Raw genomic sequence first — 17,956 nt, 5'->3', positions numbered from 1 at the left:
CCGAGTGTGGCGCTTCAGTGTGATAGGATAAGTTAGTGCAATAGAGCTGTTGGCAAAATGGCATTGATAGATGTTGACTTACAGATAGAGAAGAAGATTCTCAGCTGATGTCAGTTGTCATAGCTCCATTGATTTCAGTGTTCTACCTGTTCATCGTCGTCATAATAAAATAAAATTGTGACAAAGAGTTTCAGGTCCTACACAGGCTGCTGCTCTGTTTTTAGGATCTTACATTCACATTTGCTAAATTGTTTCTCTGTCCTCTGTTTTTTGAAATGGGGATGCTGACCAATTGAGGCTTCAGTCCTGGATGCAATAAGCTCCCAGCAGCCAGACCCCTGCACCAAACCTCACAGAAACTAATGGGGATCTGCATGGTCATGTGGGACTGATGCACAGAGCTCACTGCTGCCTTGGGTTCTAACCGACTATGAAGGGGAAATAGTGAAACCAATTATATGCAAAGTGCTGCCAAACGCACAAACTAAAAATGAGGGAATTATTCTGTTTCTTTTATCTTTAATTCATGTTAATCTTAAAGGCTAAATGTGAAAATGGTAGCTAAAACATTGCCAGACAGAAATGTAGTTCTTCGAAACTGGTAATGTCCCTTTTTAAATAACTGGTGCAGAACAGCACTGGCTGTACAGATGAGACAGAGATAATAAGAAAAACTTCTACAGTGCAGCTAAAATAGCTAACTAAAACATGACTTTTAAAAATAAAGTTTTAAACTCTGTGATGGCTCAGTCTTGCCTCTTTATTGTATCCTAAAGCCGAATGGGTCATATCCTGAGCTAGTGTAAATTGGCCTAGGAGCTGATTCACTAAGTCAAGGATTTTGTTTTGAGCTAAATCCCAGTCTGGCAAACACATAAGCATGTGGGTGACTTTACTCATGGATGACAATTTCGTGAAATGGAACTGTGCTGATTTTTACTCTTTGGGGGTTTGGCCCCCAATGCATAAGGAATCTCCTATGGAGGTGTCTGTCTTCAACTATTCTGCTTTACCTGAGTGTAGAGATCAAAATGAGGTCCATTAAGGACCTAATAATAATAAAAACTAATCATAAACTTCAAACTTCAAGGATTTTCAGAATGCTTCAGTAACATTAATTAAGCCTCTTGATATCCCTGTGAGGTAGAAAAATATTGCTGTACCCATTTGACGGATGGCAAACAAAAGCACAGAGGAGGCAAGGAAATTGTGCATGTTGCGTGCGTGTTTGTGCATGTTTTGCATTAGCAAAAGCAATTAAAAATCAATAACTTAATGTTTGAAGATACATGCTGATGTCATTCTGGACCAGAGCAAACCTGACTTAAATATTCAATGGAACCATAGCCTCAAAGCTTTCATGTGATAGAAATACACTTTGGGGGACTGATTTTTCTCAACTGCAGAGAATGCATGCACAAACACTTACTGTGACTGTTCATACAAAGAAGGTATTTGCCCAGGCAAACAACTAGATAAACAGCTGAGTCATAAAAGATATTGCTGTTACCTCTGTGTCTTGTAGAACTTTTATTTAACCTGATAAGTATCACGTAGGTCCAGTTACCCTATCTTCAATATCAGCCTAAAAGAAGAAAATGTTTTGCAACAGTGAGCAATTTCATACCTCTGCCAAAGTTCCAACGTTTCCTGGACATAACTGTGGTTTAGCAGTTCTCTGGAAATACGCAGGAGGAAGCATGTACTGGGAGGATTAAGCTTCATAGCCTGTCCGGTCTTGCCTAGTATGGGAAAGAGAGAGTTAGTGTCAGAACAGCCCCAGCAAGATAACCGTGGTTAAGCTTACTAAATTTGATCTAGCCAGGCGTAGCACTTTGGAGAGTGAGCTTCTGGGATACAAGCATTGACTTGATAAGGTCCTGATACCATTCATTCCTGATCAGTGGTAGACCTGCCGGGATTTCCTAAAGGTTTGTTTTCTGCTTTTGTGTTTACTATCATCTTCTTTGTAGTAGTTTTTCTTAGAAGTGGTCTCAACCCAAATCCAGAAAGTCCCAAATTCTGGAACTGTTTAAACTCCAAATGCAGATGTTGCTGATGGCCTCTCTATATATAATAGGTTAAACTAAAACACCATATTTAAATGCTGCACAAAGTTTGGAATCTAAGATTGCAGTTTAGGCACATCACTGGATCTACTTCCTTAAAAAATTCTGTTGTTTCCCCTCTCAAATTTGAATATAAATTCTTCCTCTGTTGGTTTTGCACTCTTACATTTAGCAGTCCATGTCATTGGGTTTTTCCTCCAGTTTTTGTGGGTCAAGTATTTTCTCAGCCTTTTCTTTATTTCTTGTTGTGTGTACTCTGTCTATAAAAACCTGGATGAGAGATGGTTCTAAGTGCCTACCCCGTGTTATATCTAGGCTCCAGGAGGAGCAATGTTGGTCATAAAACCCACTTGCTTATATTGATTTTCTAGGTGTTTATGATGGTCTTGTGCTCTCCAATGTCTGGAAAATGAAGGGTAGTTAATGGCTAATGGTGATTTTCCTTTAATGCAAATGGTCAAGCACCTACGTTTGGCTCAGATCACATCATAGATCAAATCTAGGACCTAAAACAGGCTGACATTGCCCTTTTAAGGGGAGAGAGTCCTGCAGCTCCCTATTAATAATTAGTAATATTAGAAACCAGTGTATGTTGTTATCAGTGTAAAAACAATAGCTATCTAGAAAGTTTGTTTGCTGGTAATTTAATAGAACTTTTACATGCTCAGCTAGTATTTGATTTTCCTTTAGGAAACTTCAGAGCTGATGGACATATAGCATGCACTTGAGCCTTTGTATGCTACACACACATTCTCAAACCTACAGAAAATAAGAACTTGCTTGCTTGCTGGAATATTGAGCTTAATTAATCAATTAGGATCAAGGAAGCCTGGGGGATCAGTCTTTGGTTTCAGCATGGGCAGGGTCCATATAGCAAAGTATTGCTTTCAGAACACAAATGTTTGGCTTCTTGGAGAGGAAATATTAGTCTAGTCTAGTGGTTGGTGCAAGGGGCTGGGAGCCAGGACCTCTAGGTTCTGCTCTTAGCTCTGCTGCTAGTTCTGCGGTATGAGGCTTGCTTAATTACTATTTGTAAAGTGATTGGACAGAAGGTACTGCAGGAGTACCAAATGTTACTATTTTAATCAAGGGCCTAGGAGGGAACAGTGATCATTTCAATTTATCAACGTATTTTTGGGCTTTATTCTAGGTCACTTTTGTTTTTGTTCTTGAAATTCTATTGCTGCTGTTTACTCATCTCCCAGTGTGTTTCCTAGTCCAGAGTGGTACCTGATGGGTGTACCTGTGCCAGACAGTTCTATACTATAGGTTTTTGTTTTGATGAACACCTGTGGCTCTCCGTTGGTGTCTTCATATAGCATGTCTTCTTACATTCAGGGCAGTTTTGAACTTCAGTCCTCAGGAGTACATGGCCATCAATACGTCCAGTCAGCTAGAGCTGGTTGAAAAATTTTCCACAGAACAGTTTTTGGTCAGAAAATGCAGTTTAATCAAAATCTAAATGTTTTGTAGGAACATGTGTATTTTGACAAAATACTCGATGGGAAAAATTGAAACAGATTTGACTTTTTTTTTCTTTTTCATTTAATATTGTCAGAACATGTTGTCTAGATTTTTATCATTTGGATTCATTTCATTTAAAATTTTTATTATATTAAAATTAATTGTAATAGGTGTTTGTAGCGAATCGAGACTCACCAGTGTGGCGGTGCCTCCTACTGGTCGTCTTGGGAATTAGCTCTTGTCTAGCCCAGATTGCCCTCTGCAGGCCGGTGTCTCACCTGCCTTAGGGCCCCCGTGTCCCTCCCGGACTCTGGTGCCCTTTACCTTGGGGTTCTGTCCTCTGCAGTACCCCTGCTTTGGGTCTCCCCTTCCTGGGGAACCCCCCAACCCTCTATCTCCACCTTGCCTCAGTGACTACTGCCAGTCGTCATCCAGCCCCCTTTCCCTGGGGCAAACTGCAGTCCGAAATGGCCACTCATCACTGGCAAGGGGGTTGGACCAACTGCCTCTGCCTGTCCCTGGGCTTCCCCTCTCCAGCTCCAGTACCTGCTTAGGCCTTACCCAAGGCCTCAGCCTGGGGAGTTGCCAGGTCCTTTGTCCTTCCCCAGCACTGCTCAGCCTCAGGTACCCTTGTTCCTCCAGGCAGCTAGGTCCTACCTCCTCCCTGAGCCCTTATAACAGGGCCAGGTGTGGCCTGATTGGGGCGTGGCCCCAGCTGTGGCTGTTTACCCATCAGCCTAGCCTTTACTCTCAGTAGCGGGGTAACTGCCCCGCTACAGTGTTATATATAATATAATGTTTTGACATTACCTAAATGAAATGATTCAATACTATCAAAATTAAGTGTTTAGATGGTATTTTTTAGTATTTCCATTCCATGAGAAATTTCAAAATTTTAGTTTTTTCATTCTGATTTGAAATAAGCAGATTTTTAAATGTCAGAATTTCTGGCAGAATGGGCATTCCGTTTTCCAGCCAGATCAACGAGGCCAGTAGATAATATGCCTAGTCTCTTTGAAACCCGCTTTGTTTGATGATCCACTGTGCCTTAGGTGAACAGCTGATTCTGATAATATGTTGCTTTTATAACAGTGTTACTCCATTGGAGTTAGTGAGACATGTCTGATTTTCCCCAGTGATATCAGGATCAGACCCTGAGTTTAGAGGCATATTTGGTACCCAGACTAACTTTAACTTTTGCAGCTCTGGTTACCATTAGTTACCTTTAGCTTGGAATAAAGTTAATTGTGCGTTCTAGGTTTTAACGCTTATCCAAAAAGGTGGGGAAGGGGAAAAATAATTACAAGATGCTTTTAACTTTTGTTCAGGTGCGCGGGAAATAGTTTGTAGGATCTTTGCCATTGCAGGATACAAGCCCCTCTGAAAGGAGATGCATTTTTATCCCATGAAGAGCCTTGCCGTTTACTTACACAGGACTAGCATTGATCATGCTATTATTTTCATTACTATTTAAAACATCCCTAATTGTAAGGAAAAGGCCCTAGCAGCTGAAAAGAAATGAGATGGAGCTGGAAAAGCAAACCCACACAAAATATTTCTAATGTACAGAGAGCCCTGGAAAGGCATGTACGCTTTTCTGTGCACTTAATGGATTTACGTCAGTGGTAGCTGCTTTTATAATTTTTGGTATCAAGGCTATGACCTTATGCTTGGGAGCATTGAACTGTTTCCTTATTGGCTGCGACCTTAGCTGAACACACGGAATTTTTAGCAGTTCTGCTTAATATGGACAAAAACTGGTGCACATGTTACATTGAGAATGACTATTGTAGCGTTTATGCAGATGCTGTAAACTGTGTGTGTGTTTTCTTAACATTTTCATTGCATTCTATTGTCATTGTTGCCAAGACAATACTCAAGTAGCTAGATTGCAGCTGGGGAACAGAAAACAAGGGAGGAGGGTGCATAAATGGAGGTATCTCCAAAATATTGTCAGCATTTTAATCCAGGGTGGTGATCTGATATAGAGGACTAGTGGCCTATAGTTGTCAGAGGCTTCATCAAAAGCCCATTGAAGTTAATGGGAATCTTTCCATCGACCTCAAAGGGTTTTGGATCAGCTGAAGTTAATACTTTTTAGGGGTTTTTTTAAGTTAAATATTTAATATTTTAAATTTAAAGAAGATGTAATAACGTCTTTGTCACTGCTGCCTGTTAAAATAAATGGATGATAATGCAAACCCATGTCTTTGGTAGATTTTTTTAAAACTCTCCTCCACTTTCATGAAGGGCGTGGGTTGAAGCTGGTAATTCTAGAGCAGAGAACCCAGGTCAGTGGTTTCAAATCCACGCAATCGTGCGCTGCTTGGAGGGTTTTAAAGAACGTGATTCGCTTGTGTTTGGCTCAATGTTCCAGAGCTTTAACAGAATCTAATGGTTCCATTTGTGTGTGTTTTGTTTTTAATTGCAGGCTGCAAACAGTTACCTGAGGGATCAGTGGTTTCATTCTTTGCAGTGGAAGGTAGGTTTTACATTCACTATTTTCCTTATAACCTTAATAATTGTAACTGTTATATACCCTGTGAGCGATGCATGGATGGTGCTGTGGAAGTGCAAATGCCAAGAAGAGCCACAGCAAAAAATTAAGTGACTTGACCTTGTCTTGACCCAGGAGGTCAGATGCATCATTTCTTCATCCCTAGTGGTTAGGCTCAATTTATTCAAATGAAGAAAAGTCCCTTCCAGTTGAGGTTTAGGTGATTACTTCTTCTTTCTTTTCCGTCTTTCTTCATGCCCTATTGCAGCCATATCCTCTGTCTAAAGAGAAGGGTCTTTTCTCTCCAGAAACCCTACACCCTAACAAGGCCACAAACTGAGCAGCTTGTGATAACCTAGCACTATCAGCCTGTGATAGCCTCCATGCAGTATATATCAAACACATTTTCAGGTGGTACAGTAACTGAGCCCACTTGTTTCTGTGCTAAAGAATCTAGTAGATATATAGAAATTCACAATAAGGCAGACAGCCTAATCTTGAGATATTCTAGGCTACCCGGGTACTTGATTTTATTTACTCATGTGAAGCTGGGCCAAGGGTACCGTTTAAAGTTTCCTATTCATTGCAAGTAGCATCAGTCAGCTTATCAATCTGTTTCATGCTTTTAAATGATTTGGAATTACTTGCAGCCTTGGGTGGTGTTAATTCAAGAATCTTGGGTAATTTTTCATGTTCGTTGGAAATGAGGTTGATCAATTATGAGATTATTAAACAAATTACACTATAATATGTCAAAAACAGATCATTCCCAACCACCAAAATGTGACTTTTTAAAGGAGGGTGGATGAATTCTGTTACAGGTCCAAATTGACCATGAAGACATTTACTTGAGAATGAATGGGGTTATGTGTATAAACCCCACGGTGTGAAACAATAACCTTCCTGTGTGGTTTTTTTGGAGCGGAGAGATCAGCAAAGGACTTTTCTTTGGAAACGTTCCAGGGCAGTCCGACAGGTTGACTTCTTACTTGGTCGCTTATCAAGATTCCATTCTGCCCACAACAAGTGCATGTGAAAATAAATGGAAGTCCTTCCCGTAGAATTGCTTTGGTGTAGGCATTTTTGGATAGCATGGATTGTGAAAAATAGTTACCCAGGGAAATTTAGATTACTCTTGTGTTTTGTACAGTTACAGACTTCTTTTACCAGCTACTTACAGACGAATTGTACAGGGCAGTGCAAATGGGTGATTAGGAGTAAGGGAATAAAACAGAGAGAGGAAAATTTAGGGATAAATCACTTTTAAATTTTATGCTTTGGTTTACCTATGTGGATATACTAATATCTACCTTGAAGCTGTAGTGTGAGGCATCTTTAATCCTTTTAGACCCTGAGCTGGAAAGTGCTATGTAAATATAAACTATTAATGTTTTCTCTCCTGTTAATAAATTGTACATATTGATAATCTTCTGAGGATGTTAAAGAAATTAGTGGGAGGAACAAATGAAGTAAATGCATCTTTGCAATATTTTGAGTTTGCTCGGCTGTGTTATGTGATGACCATGATTCGCAGGTCAGTATCAGATTTCATGCGGTGATACCTCAATGCTCCACAGCTAATGGGCCAGGTTCTGCCAATCTTACTCCATGCTTAGTAGTCTTACTGTTTGAATGATCCCACTGAATTCTAGTGCTTTGCTGGATTGAGGCCAGGGTGTTCAGCACCTTGCAGGATCAAGCCCATTCTTCGAACGGCTCCAAGTTCTCAGCAGCAAGATCCAAATGTTAAGGAGTTATTAACCCTCTCCCAGATCATGACCATGCAGAATATTCTATCTGTTGTCCATGTCATTTAGGTGACAAATAACATTGTGTGCAAAGGCTGTGCTAAGCCATGGCACTTCTGCTTTTGCCACTTAACTGTGCCAATTGGTAAAAGGTCTTCCTTTTACCAATATTTCAGTGTATGACTGATGCAAAGTTAGCCTGGAAGGAAAGATTATCGTGCTGCTTATGCAGCCCTGCAGTAGAACATGGGGGCATCATGGGTCACAGCATGAAGGTTTCAGGTGCTGCGACTTCCCCTCCGGCATTGATGGGCAAGGAGAGAGCAAGAGGGGCAAAGACTAGGTGGATTCTCCACCCCACCCAATGTGCCTGCCAGGAGAGCTGAGGCTGGTGGTGTGGGCCAGCAGATTACCTCCTCCAAGGGTAGAATTAACCAGATAACATGTCTCTGGTCCGCTCTTGGTGCGGCTCAGCTGTACCCTGCCCCATTCACAGGGCAGATGGTAAAGATACAATCTCGCCCTGAAGATTTAAACAGCAAAGAAAAACCGTAGCTAGCATGGCTTCTTTCGCTCATACATCTTCCAGCGATATGGAGACAACTTTGCTCTGTAGGAGCTGATCTTAAGGATGAGCTTCGTAAACTTTCCGGTGCTTGCAAGCAAGCCTCTCATTCTGGGAAACGTTGAGTAGTTTAACCTCAGTGGACATTTGCTGTATAGAAGGATTTATTTTTCTCTTCTGCTGCTTTTTTTTAAAGTTCTTTTTAAATAGAATAAAACATTATCTTGATTTGAAAGGCCTTCCCTTTGCCAGGAATAGGAAGCAATTCGTTTCCACGGAACAATGGCAGAGCTTAAATCATTGCCCGTGTACTTTGTGCTAACATATTCCTGTTTGCTGGAATATAGTTGTTTTTAATGTTTTGGTTGCTTAACTTTTCAGAGGAAAAACACCCACTAACATTATGCTGTTTACCTTGGAACGTATTTAGCAGTTCAAGTGAACTCACAATAGAAGCAAGGGCAAAGGCAGGATATCAATGAGTGGCCTCCTCCCAGGTGCCCCATGGGGGTCACAAGGTGACCCTGCAGGTGGCCCCCCCGCTTCAATTTCCCCTTTTGGACTCCTCAATAAACTTCACCCATAGGTTATTTGTGGCCAGAAATACCCCTCCTTGCGGTCTGGGTTTATTAACACAAAATAAAATTCCAAACCCCATTTAAAACTCTGGCAAAATTTCTGTTTCTACTCCCTGGCTTACCTGCCTGGGGCCTTTCTTGCTTTGGCAAGCCCCTCCCAGGCCCTACCTGGCTGGAGTCTTTTCCGTCTTATCCCTGGGGAGCCTGCCTTTCCTTGTCCTTCGCTTTCTTTAGCCTTCTGGCTTCCAGGCTCAAACCTTTCCCATAGCCAAAGGTCTCCTGCTTGCTTGCTGCAGCTCTTCTGCAGTCTCTACTCCAGCTTCCTCTGGTTGTTTCTCCCTGAACATCTCTCTCTCGCTTCTCCCCCATCCCCGCAGCTTCCTGCTGCTGTTACAGGGGAATCATCTAAGGCCTGCTCAGATGTGCCTACTTTGTAACTAGGGTTGGTTGGCCCCAGGCCTCTAGCCCAAAAAGGGGCACGCCACCCTATTATATGGGATTAAGTTGAGCATCTCAGAGAGCAGCTACAGAATCTGCCCCTGCTGCTGCTGATACAGATTTGTCAGCGCACTTCTGCTACCACCTGTAACTCTGACTCAGCTGTCAACTTACATTTCATGTGGAAAGTTGCTTGGTGTGGTGACTAAACGGATCCGGAGGGAACCCGCAAAGAAATGGGCAGCCTGGTGGTTCAGAATGATGGTGTTCACCACGGTCCGGTTGGTAAGGTAATATCTGCGTCTGTTTTACAATAGGTTGGTGGCCCTGCTGGATGATACTTTGGTACAGTACCTTGATCTCATCAGTAATATAGCTCTAGGCATTTCTGCAAGTCTGGAGAACCCAGATGTAAATGTCTAAAGTAGTTCTCCACTGGGAAGCCTTACTATCCTTATATGTTCTTTGTATTATGGTAGTACCTGGAGTTCAGTCTCAGCTGAATTCAGGACTCCATTGTATTAGGCACTGTACATACCTTTACTTCCTTTCAGTTTTGTCTATTTAGACAGTAAGCTCTTCAGGGAAGGATAGTGTCCCTATTTTACGGTTGGGGAACAGAGAAGCTAAGTGACTTGCCCTAAATTCCACAGGAAGTCTGTGTCAGAGATAGGAACTGAATCCGGGTCTCCCAAGTTCCCAGTCCAGCACCTTAACTTCATGCCCAGCTTTGGTCTCATGACAGTCGGTGTTAAAATCTGTGTAAGCCCCTTTTACTGCGGGAGTTAAGGGAAATAAATATTCTTCTTCGAGTGCTTGCTCATATCCATTCCATTAGGTGTGCGCGCGCCGCGTGCACGATCGTCGGAAGATTTTCTACCCTAGCAACACCGGCGGGTCGGCTGTGGAGCCCCCTAGAGTGGCGCCTTCATGGCGCTGAATATATACCCCAGCCGACCCGGCGCCCCCTCAGTTCCTTCTTACCGCCCCTGACGGTCGTTGGAACTGTGGAGCGCGGCGTAGCTGTTCTCCACTCTCCCTAGCTTATCCAGTTATTCACAGTTATAGTTATAGTTCTAGTTGTTTATAGTATATAGTTGGTTATTCACTTGTTTATAGTTGTTATATAGTCAAAGGGGATTCAGGGGGTTCTCTCCCCCTTTTTCCCCGGCCGCGTGGCCGGGCTCATGCCCAAGGCTCCCGGCTTCAAACAGTGCGCCTCCTGCGCTAAGCCTATGCCAACAAGCGATCCGCACGACTCGTGTTTGAAGTGCCTGGGAGAGTCCCATCAAACAGACAAGTGCAAAATCTGTAAGGCCTTCAAACCGAGGACCAAGAAGGAGGGGTTTCGACTCCGGCAACTCCTTATGGAGGCGGCACTTAGCCCAGACGCTCCATCGGCGCGTCAGGCCCCGGCACCTAGCACCTCGGTGCGCAGTGCCCCGGCGGCACCGACCATGCCGACCACGTCGGACAAGCCTCCACGGCACCGGACCCCATCGGCACCGCACTCACAGCAAGTGCCTCGGCGCCGTTCACTATCCCCGGGACATAAAAAATCCCATAAGGCGGGGACCTCAGTGCCGAAGACGCCGGCTCCCCCGGTGCCGGGGGTAGAGCCGCGTCCACCTGTGGAGCACCGAAAACAGGTGCCTCCAGCACCGTCGACTCCGGCTCCGAGGCCGTTGAGTCCGGTGCAGACAGAATCACCACCGAGACCGGCGGTGATACAGTGCCTCCCGTCGACACCGGAGACCTTCGCGACGGCGAGAGAATTGATCGCCCTCACGGAGCCGGCACCGCCCCAACCGTCGGCACCGTTGACTCGCCCGGTCCAATCTAGGGGAAAACCTGCCTTGATGCGCCCTCCATCGCAAGGGCTGGAACCACGGCACCGGTCCAGGTCCCGAAGCAGGTCCCCACGCCGCTCGCAGTCCCGGCGCCGGATATCACCTCGGCACCGGTCGTACTCATCGCGGCACCGCTCTACATCTCGGCACCGTTATGATCGTCGGCACCGATCAACGTCGAGACGTAGTTCTCGGCACCGGTACGATCGACGTTCGACGTCGAGAGGCTGCTCCCGGCACCGGGCCTACTCCAGGTCATCGTCTCGATCCAGGTCCGACTCCCGGCACCAGCGAGGTCATCGGCACCGATCGCGATCTCGGCACCGGTCACCGGCACCGCGTAGAGATAGAACATCTCTAGACCGGCACCGTACGGCACCGTATCCCACGGGATTCGTCTCGGCGCAGTCGGCACCGCCATGGCCATCGAGATCAGTGTCTCGCTCCTCTGAGGACTTGTCAAGATCGGCATACCCCCCTCAGGGGCAAACCGGGGAGCAAGATTTAGGCCATTGGCAAGAGGGAGCAGAGGACCCTGACCATGGCCCATCTCACTGGTCGTTCTGGACCCCGTGGGCATACCACCAGGCGCAAGGGGCTCCAACAACCTCTCGCTCGGGTCACTCTGATACAAGGGCCCCAGAGTCCACCATCTCTCGCCCTCCTCCAGGGGGCATGGAGGCCTCTGTATCTGCACCACCTGACGTCCCGGACCCAAGGGCAGGTGATGCTCCGTCCCAGGAACAGGGAGACCAGGTTCCTCCCCTGGATCCCTTACCACCGGAGGCATCTTCCTCTTCCTCTCCGGATGAGGCAGTGGCGGGCACGTCGTGCACAGGTCCACCCCCAATAGATCTTCGAGCTCATCAGGACCTGTTACGTAGGATGGCCCGTAACATGGACCTACAGACGGAGGAGATAGTGGAGGTGCAGGACCCCATTGTAAATATCCTCGCGGCGGATGTCCCATCAAGAGTGGCGTTGCCCCTGATCCGCACAATCCAGGCGAACGCAACTACGATATGGCAAACCCCTGCCTCTATCCCACCTACAGCGAGAGGGGTGGAAAGAAAGTACTTTGTCCCTTCCAAAGACTACGAGTACTTGTATACCCATCCCCAGCCGTGTTCACTGGTGGTGTCATCAGTGAATGCAAGGGAGCGCCACGGTCAACAAGCTGCAGCGCCCAAATCAAAGGAGGCTAAGCGACTCGATTTGTTTGGCCGTAAAGTTTATTCAGCTGGAGGGCTGCAACTTAGAGCGGCTAACCAGCAGGCGCTCCTGAGCTGCTACAACTTTAATTCCTGGAACTCTATGGGGAAGTTCAAGGAATTGGTTCCCCAAGAGTCCAGGGAAGAGTTTGGGGCCTTGGTTGAGGAGGGTAAGAAGGTGGCTCGGACCTCCTTACAGGCCTCCCTGGACATAGCGGACTCGGCCGCCAGAACCCTGGCCGCAGGTATCGCTATGCGAAGGACCTCCTGGCTCCAAGTTTCGGGTTTGCCCCCTGAATTACAGCAAACCCTACAGGATTTGCCCTTTGAAGGACAGGGGTTGTTCTCGGAGAAGACGGACTCTCGATTGCAGAGCCTCAAGGACTCCAGGACAATCATGCGCTCCCTGGGGATGCATGTTGCGGGTCCCCAGCGCAGACCATTTAGGCCCCAGCCTCAACGTTTTTACCCCCCTCCACCTCGTCAGAGACAGGACCCTGCCAGAAGGCGAGGGCGAGGTGGTAGGAGAAGATGGGCTGGCCCTCAACCCGGTCAGAACCAGGGGCCACCAAGACCACCTTCAGGTCCTAGACAGAACTTTTGAAGGTGCGGTCGAGGACGGCGCCCCAGTCATCCCCCAGGATCCAGACCCCTCCTTTCGGGATCGCCTCTCCCACTTCCACCGTGCTTGGTCCCTTATAACTTTGGACCGTTGGGTCCTCCGCACGGTGGAGAGGGGATACGCTATCCAGTTTTCTTCTATCCCCCCCTCCCACCCCCCTTCCCCGTCCCTCTTCAGGGACCCTTCTCACGAGCAACTTCTTATACAGGAGGTTTCTACGCTCCTTGCCATGGGGGCCATAGAGGAGGTTCCGATAGAGTTAAGGGGCAGGGGATTTTATTCCCGTTACTTCCTGATCCCCAAGTCCAAAGGAGGTCTGCGGCCCATCTTGGACTTGCGCGGACTCAACAAATTCGTAGTAAAGTTGAAGTTCCGCATGGTCTCTTTGGGGGCCATTATCCCTTCCCTTGATCCTGGAGACTGGTTCGCCGCCCTCGACATGAAAGACGCATATTTTCACATCGCAATTTACCCACCTCACAGACGCTTCCTGCGATTCGTGGTAAACACGGTGCACTACCAATTTGCAGTCCTTCCCTTCGGCCTATCCTCGGCCCCAAGGGTGTTCACGAAATGTATGGCTGTCGTGGCAGCGTACCTTCGTCGACAAGGGATACAGGTGTTCCCGTACCTAGACGACTGGCTGGTACGCGGTCGCACCAAGGAGCAAGTTCACGCTCACATCCACATAATAGTGCACACATTCAACGAGTTGGGCATCCTCCTCAACAAGGACAAATCCACTCTAGAACCTACCCAGAGAATAGAATTCATCGGCGCAGTTCTAGACTCCAGACGTGCACAAGCCATCCTGCCAGACAACCGCTTTGGCACCATCAAGAACCTCATTCAAGGGCTCAAGGCCTTCCCATCTACCACGGTGAGGTCGTGCCTTACCCTGCTGGGCCATATGGCTTCCTGCACGTACGTAACCAGGTATGCCAGACTTCGGCTTCACCCACTTCAAACCTGGGTGTCATCAATATACCGTCCACATCGGGACAGCCTGAACATGGTGGTCACGGTCCCGAACTCGGTCCTGACCTCCCTCACCTGGTGGCTAGATCACAATGTGGTCTGCGAGGGGATCCCTTTTCACACCCCACAACCCTCTCTGCACCTGGTCACAGACGCTTCATCTCTGGGTTGGGGCGCCCATCTCAACGAACACCATACCCAGGGCCTGTGGACTGCACCCCAGTTAGCCCTGCACATCAATGTTCGGGAACTGATGGCGGTGCGCCTGGCGTGCCAGGCATTTCTCAATCTCCTACGTGGCCGTTGTGTGTTAGTTCTCATCGACAACACCACGGCCATGTTTTACATCAACAAGCAAGGAGGAACACGTTCAATTCTATGCCAAGAGGCCATTCGCCTGTGGGACTTCTGCATCGCCCACTCAATTCATCTCACGGCATCGTTCCTCCCTGGAGTCCAGAACACTCTAGCGGACCGACTCAGCAGGTCCTTCCAGACGCACGAGTGGTCTATCCGTCCGGACATCATACATTCCATCTTCCAAAAGTGGGGGTTTCCCCAGATAGACCTGTTTGCATCTCGAGACAACAGGAAGTGCCACGTGTTCTGCTCCCTACAAGGTCGAGCTCCGGGCTCCCTCTCGGATGCGTTTCTCCTTCCCTGGAAAGACCACCTGTTTTATGCCTTCCCTCCGTTTCCTCTGGTCCACAAGGTACTGCTCAAATTGCGCAGAGACCAGGCACAGGTAATTCTGATCGCTCCAGCGTGGCCGAGACAACATTGGTACACCACACTGTTGGAACTCTCGGTTCAGACTCCGATCCCGCTTCCGTTATGTCCGGATCTCATCTCTCAGGACCACGGCCGGTTGCGTCACCCCGACCTGCAATCACTCCACCTCACGGCGTGGCTGCTCCATGGTTCACCCAGGCAGAGCAGCAATGCTCGCTCTCTGTCCAACAGATTCTGCTGAGCAGTAGGAAGCCCTCAACACGCACCACATACCTGGCCAAGTGGAAGCGGTTCTCCTGTTGGTGCGAACAACGAGCCACGTCCCCGTTGCAGGCACCCATTCCTCTCATTTTGGAATATCTCCTCTCCCTAAAACAGCAGGGGTTGGCGATATCTTCAATTAGAGTTCACCTGGCCGCTATATCAGCCTTTCACCCAGGGGAACGCGCGTCCTCGGTATTCTCTAACCCGATGGTCGTTAGATTCCTCAAGGGCTTAGACCGGATGTACCCACAACAACGTCAGCCCGTCCCGACGTGGGACCTCAACCTGGTTCTCTCCAAGCTCACAGGTCCTCCATTCGAGCCACTGGCCACCTGTTCACTTCTGTACCTATCCTGGAAGACAGCCTTCCTCGTAGCCATCACCTCAGCAAGCCGTGTTTCTGAACTCAGGGCGCTTACATCTGAGCCCCCTTACACAGTTTTTCACAAGGATAAAGTACAGCTTCGTCCACATCCTGCCTTTCTCCCTAAGGTGGTTTCTCCTTTTCATATCAACCAGGATATATTTCTCCCGGTCTTTCATCCTAAACCACATGCCACTCGCCAGGATCAACGTTTGCATTCCCTGGACGTACGCAGGGCCCTGGCCTTCTATATTGACCGCACAAAGCACTTTAGAAAGACGACGCAACTCTTCGTTGCAGTGGCCGACCGAATGAAAGGCTCACCGGTCTCCTCACAACGCCTATCCTCCTGGATTACGTCTTGCATCCGGACTTGCTATGACCTGGCAGGTGTCTCAGCACCGCACCTCACCGCTCACTCCACGAGGGCCCAAGCTTCCTCGACTGCTTTCCTGGCACATGTTCCGATCCAGGACATTTGTAGAGCGGCGGTTTGGTCATCAGTCCACACATTTACAGCTCACTATGCACTAGTGCAGCAGTCCAGAGACGATGCTGCTTTCGGATCAGCGGTTTTGCACACAGCAATGTCTCACTCCGACCCCACCACCTAAGTTGGGCTTGGGAGTCACCTAATGGAATGGATATGAGCAAGCACTCGAAGAAGAAAAGACGGTTACTCACCGTTGTAACTGTTGTTCTTTGAGATGTGTTGCTCATATCCATTCCAAACCCGCCCCCCCGTCCCCACTGTCGGAGTAGCCGGCAAGAAGGAACTGAGGGAGCGCCGGGTCGGCTGGGGTATATATTCAGCGCCATGAAGGCGCCACTCTAGGGGGCTCCACAGCCGACCCGCCGGTGTTGCTAGGGTAGAAAATCTTCCGACGATCGTGCACGCGGCGCGCGCACACCTAATGGAATGGATATGAGCAACACATCTCGAAGAACAACAGTTACAACGGTGAGTAACCGTCTTTTCTGTATCATCTGACTGGCTGCTTTTATTCCCCTTTCCCCTCATGCTTAAACCTGAATGTATTTCATTGAGGTAGGCAGGGTGGACAAAGGGCATGAGAGTTCAGCTGTGTCCATCATATTGGCTGAGGAAAATAAAGAAAGGCTTCATATAGGGGCAAATATAAATAACAAGATATGGATCTTTGGCATTTTCCTTATGTTACCTGTCTCTTACTCTGTATTTCTTGCATATAACAAGCTCTTCAGAGCAAGGACCAGGTCTCGCGCGTGCGCTCTCTCTCTCTCTCTCTCTCTCTCTCTCTCTCTCTCTCTCTCTCTCTGTGTTTTTGTATAGCAGCTAGCATTTTGGGACCCCAATCCTGATAGAGGGCTTTGGTCACTATCACAATACTCATTTTTAATATTGTTAATAATGAAATGCTTGATTGAGGAATACAAAATTGCACTGAATCAAGATAGATCTTTCCAGTGGGAAACTGGGTTTTCCAGAGGACAGGATGGAGATTTACACAGGAGGGGAAAAGGTGCACATCAAAAGGTTTTATGGGATTTGGTTGCATTTTAATTGTTCTCATGGGTAAAGAGTGGCCATCACCATCCTGGGATGCAGGGCCGGCTCTAGCTTTTTTGCTGCCTCAAGCAGCAAAAAAAAGCGCTGGGCCGCGCCACTCCCCCCCAGCCAAGCGCTGCGCCGCCCCCCGCGCCGAGGGCCGCCGGAGCGCCCCCCCCCCCCCGCGCCGAGGGCCGCCGGAACCCCCCTCCGAGCACCGAGCTCCGCGACGCCCCCCGCCGCCGGAGCCCGCCCCCTGCCAAGCGCCGCTGGAACCCCCTTCCAGCGCCGCGCCTGCGCCGCCCCCTCGCCGAGCCCCGCGAAACCGGAGCCCGCCACCCCAGCGCTGCGCCGCCGGAGCGCTCCCCCCGCCGCCCCTTACCAGGTGCCGCCCCAAGCATGTGCTTGGGTGCCTAGAGCCGGCCCTGCTGGGATGTAGCCATTCATGTTCTTTAAACTGGCATTAAGAATGCTGGTTGCAGACCTGATAGGTTTATGGTTAGTCTCCTGAGCTGCCATTGCAAAAAGCACCATACTGGGTCTTCTGTGGTAGAGTGGGAAGCATGACTTGGGCTGGGCATTGCCCCCTTGTGCCTCTGCAAGCTGGAAGCACCAGACGTGTAGCTCATCCACTCATGCTAGCAAGTGGCCCTTAATTTGCTTTCCACAAATCATGCTGTTTACTTTTTACATTTCTCTCTGCCTGGACAGTGAAAATAGACTGGTCAATTTCACTTTTGTTTATATTCCTTTCCAAATTCATTGTTCGGTTTTCATGCACTGGGAACTGGCACAATGCTGCAGTTTTCTGGGTTATAACATTTAAAATGAACATTTTCCCTCAGAACTCAAGTACGGACTTGGAACTCTTGGTCTCCATTGCGAGAATTTTTGTTCTTAACCAAACCTGTATTTTGGGTCAAATATCAGCTGACAATGGCCCATTGATTAATGAGTATTTCTCTTGTCCCTTTGGGTCCAATTGCTACATCTTTACTCACTATGGATAGTACTTTATTCCACATTTCAATGGAACCATTCATAGTGT

At 47.8% G+C, this 17,956-nt stretch overlaps 1 protein-coding gene across 4 annotated transcripts in view; it reads left to right on the top strand.

Annotated features, from left to right (window-relative positions):
* Positions 1-17,956, top strand: part of CMIP (c-Maf inducing protein) — a 178,877-nt gene that overhangs the window by 101,826 nt on the left and 59,095 nt on the right. For all 4 annotated transcript variants that reach the window (XM_054048859.1, XM_054048860.1, XM_054048862.1 and 1 more), the window contains exon 3: positions 5,965-6,015. In XM_054048859.1, the coding sequence (XP_053904834.1) occupies positions 5,965-6,015 (51 nt within the window). The remainder of the gene's footprint in view (positions 1-5,964; positions 6,016-17,956) is intronic.

This window comes from Malaclemys terrapin, chromosome 14, assembly GCF_027887155.1.
Source record: "Malaclemys terrapin pileata isolate rMalTer1 chromosome 14, rMalTer1.hap1, whole genome shotgun sequence".
In the NCBI taxonomy this organism is placed as follows: domain Eukaryota; kingdom Metazoa; phylum Chordata; order Testudines; family Emydidae; genus Malaclemys; species Malaclemys terrapin.
The sequence above is the reverse complement of the archived record's forward strand: the minus strand, read 5'-3'. Positions and strand labels throughout refer to the sequence as shown.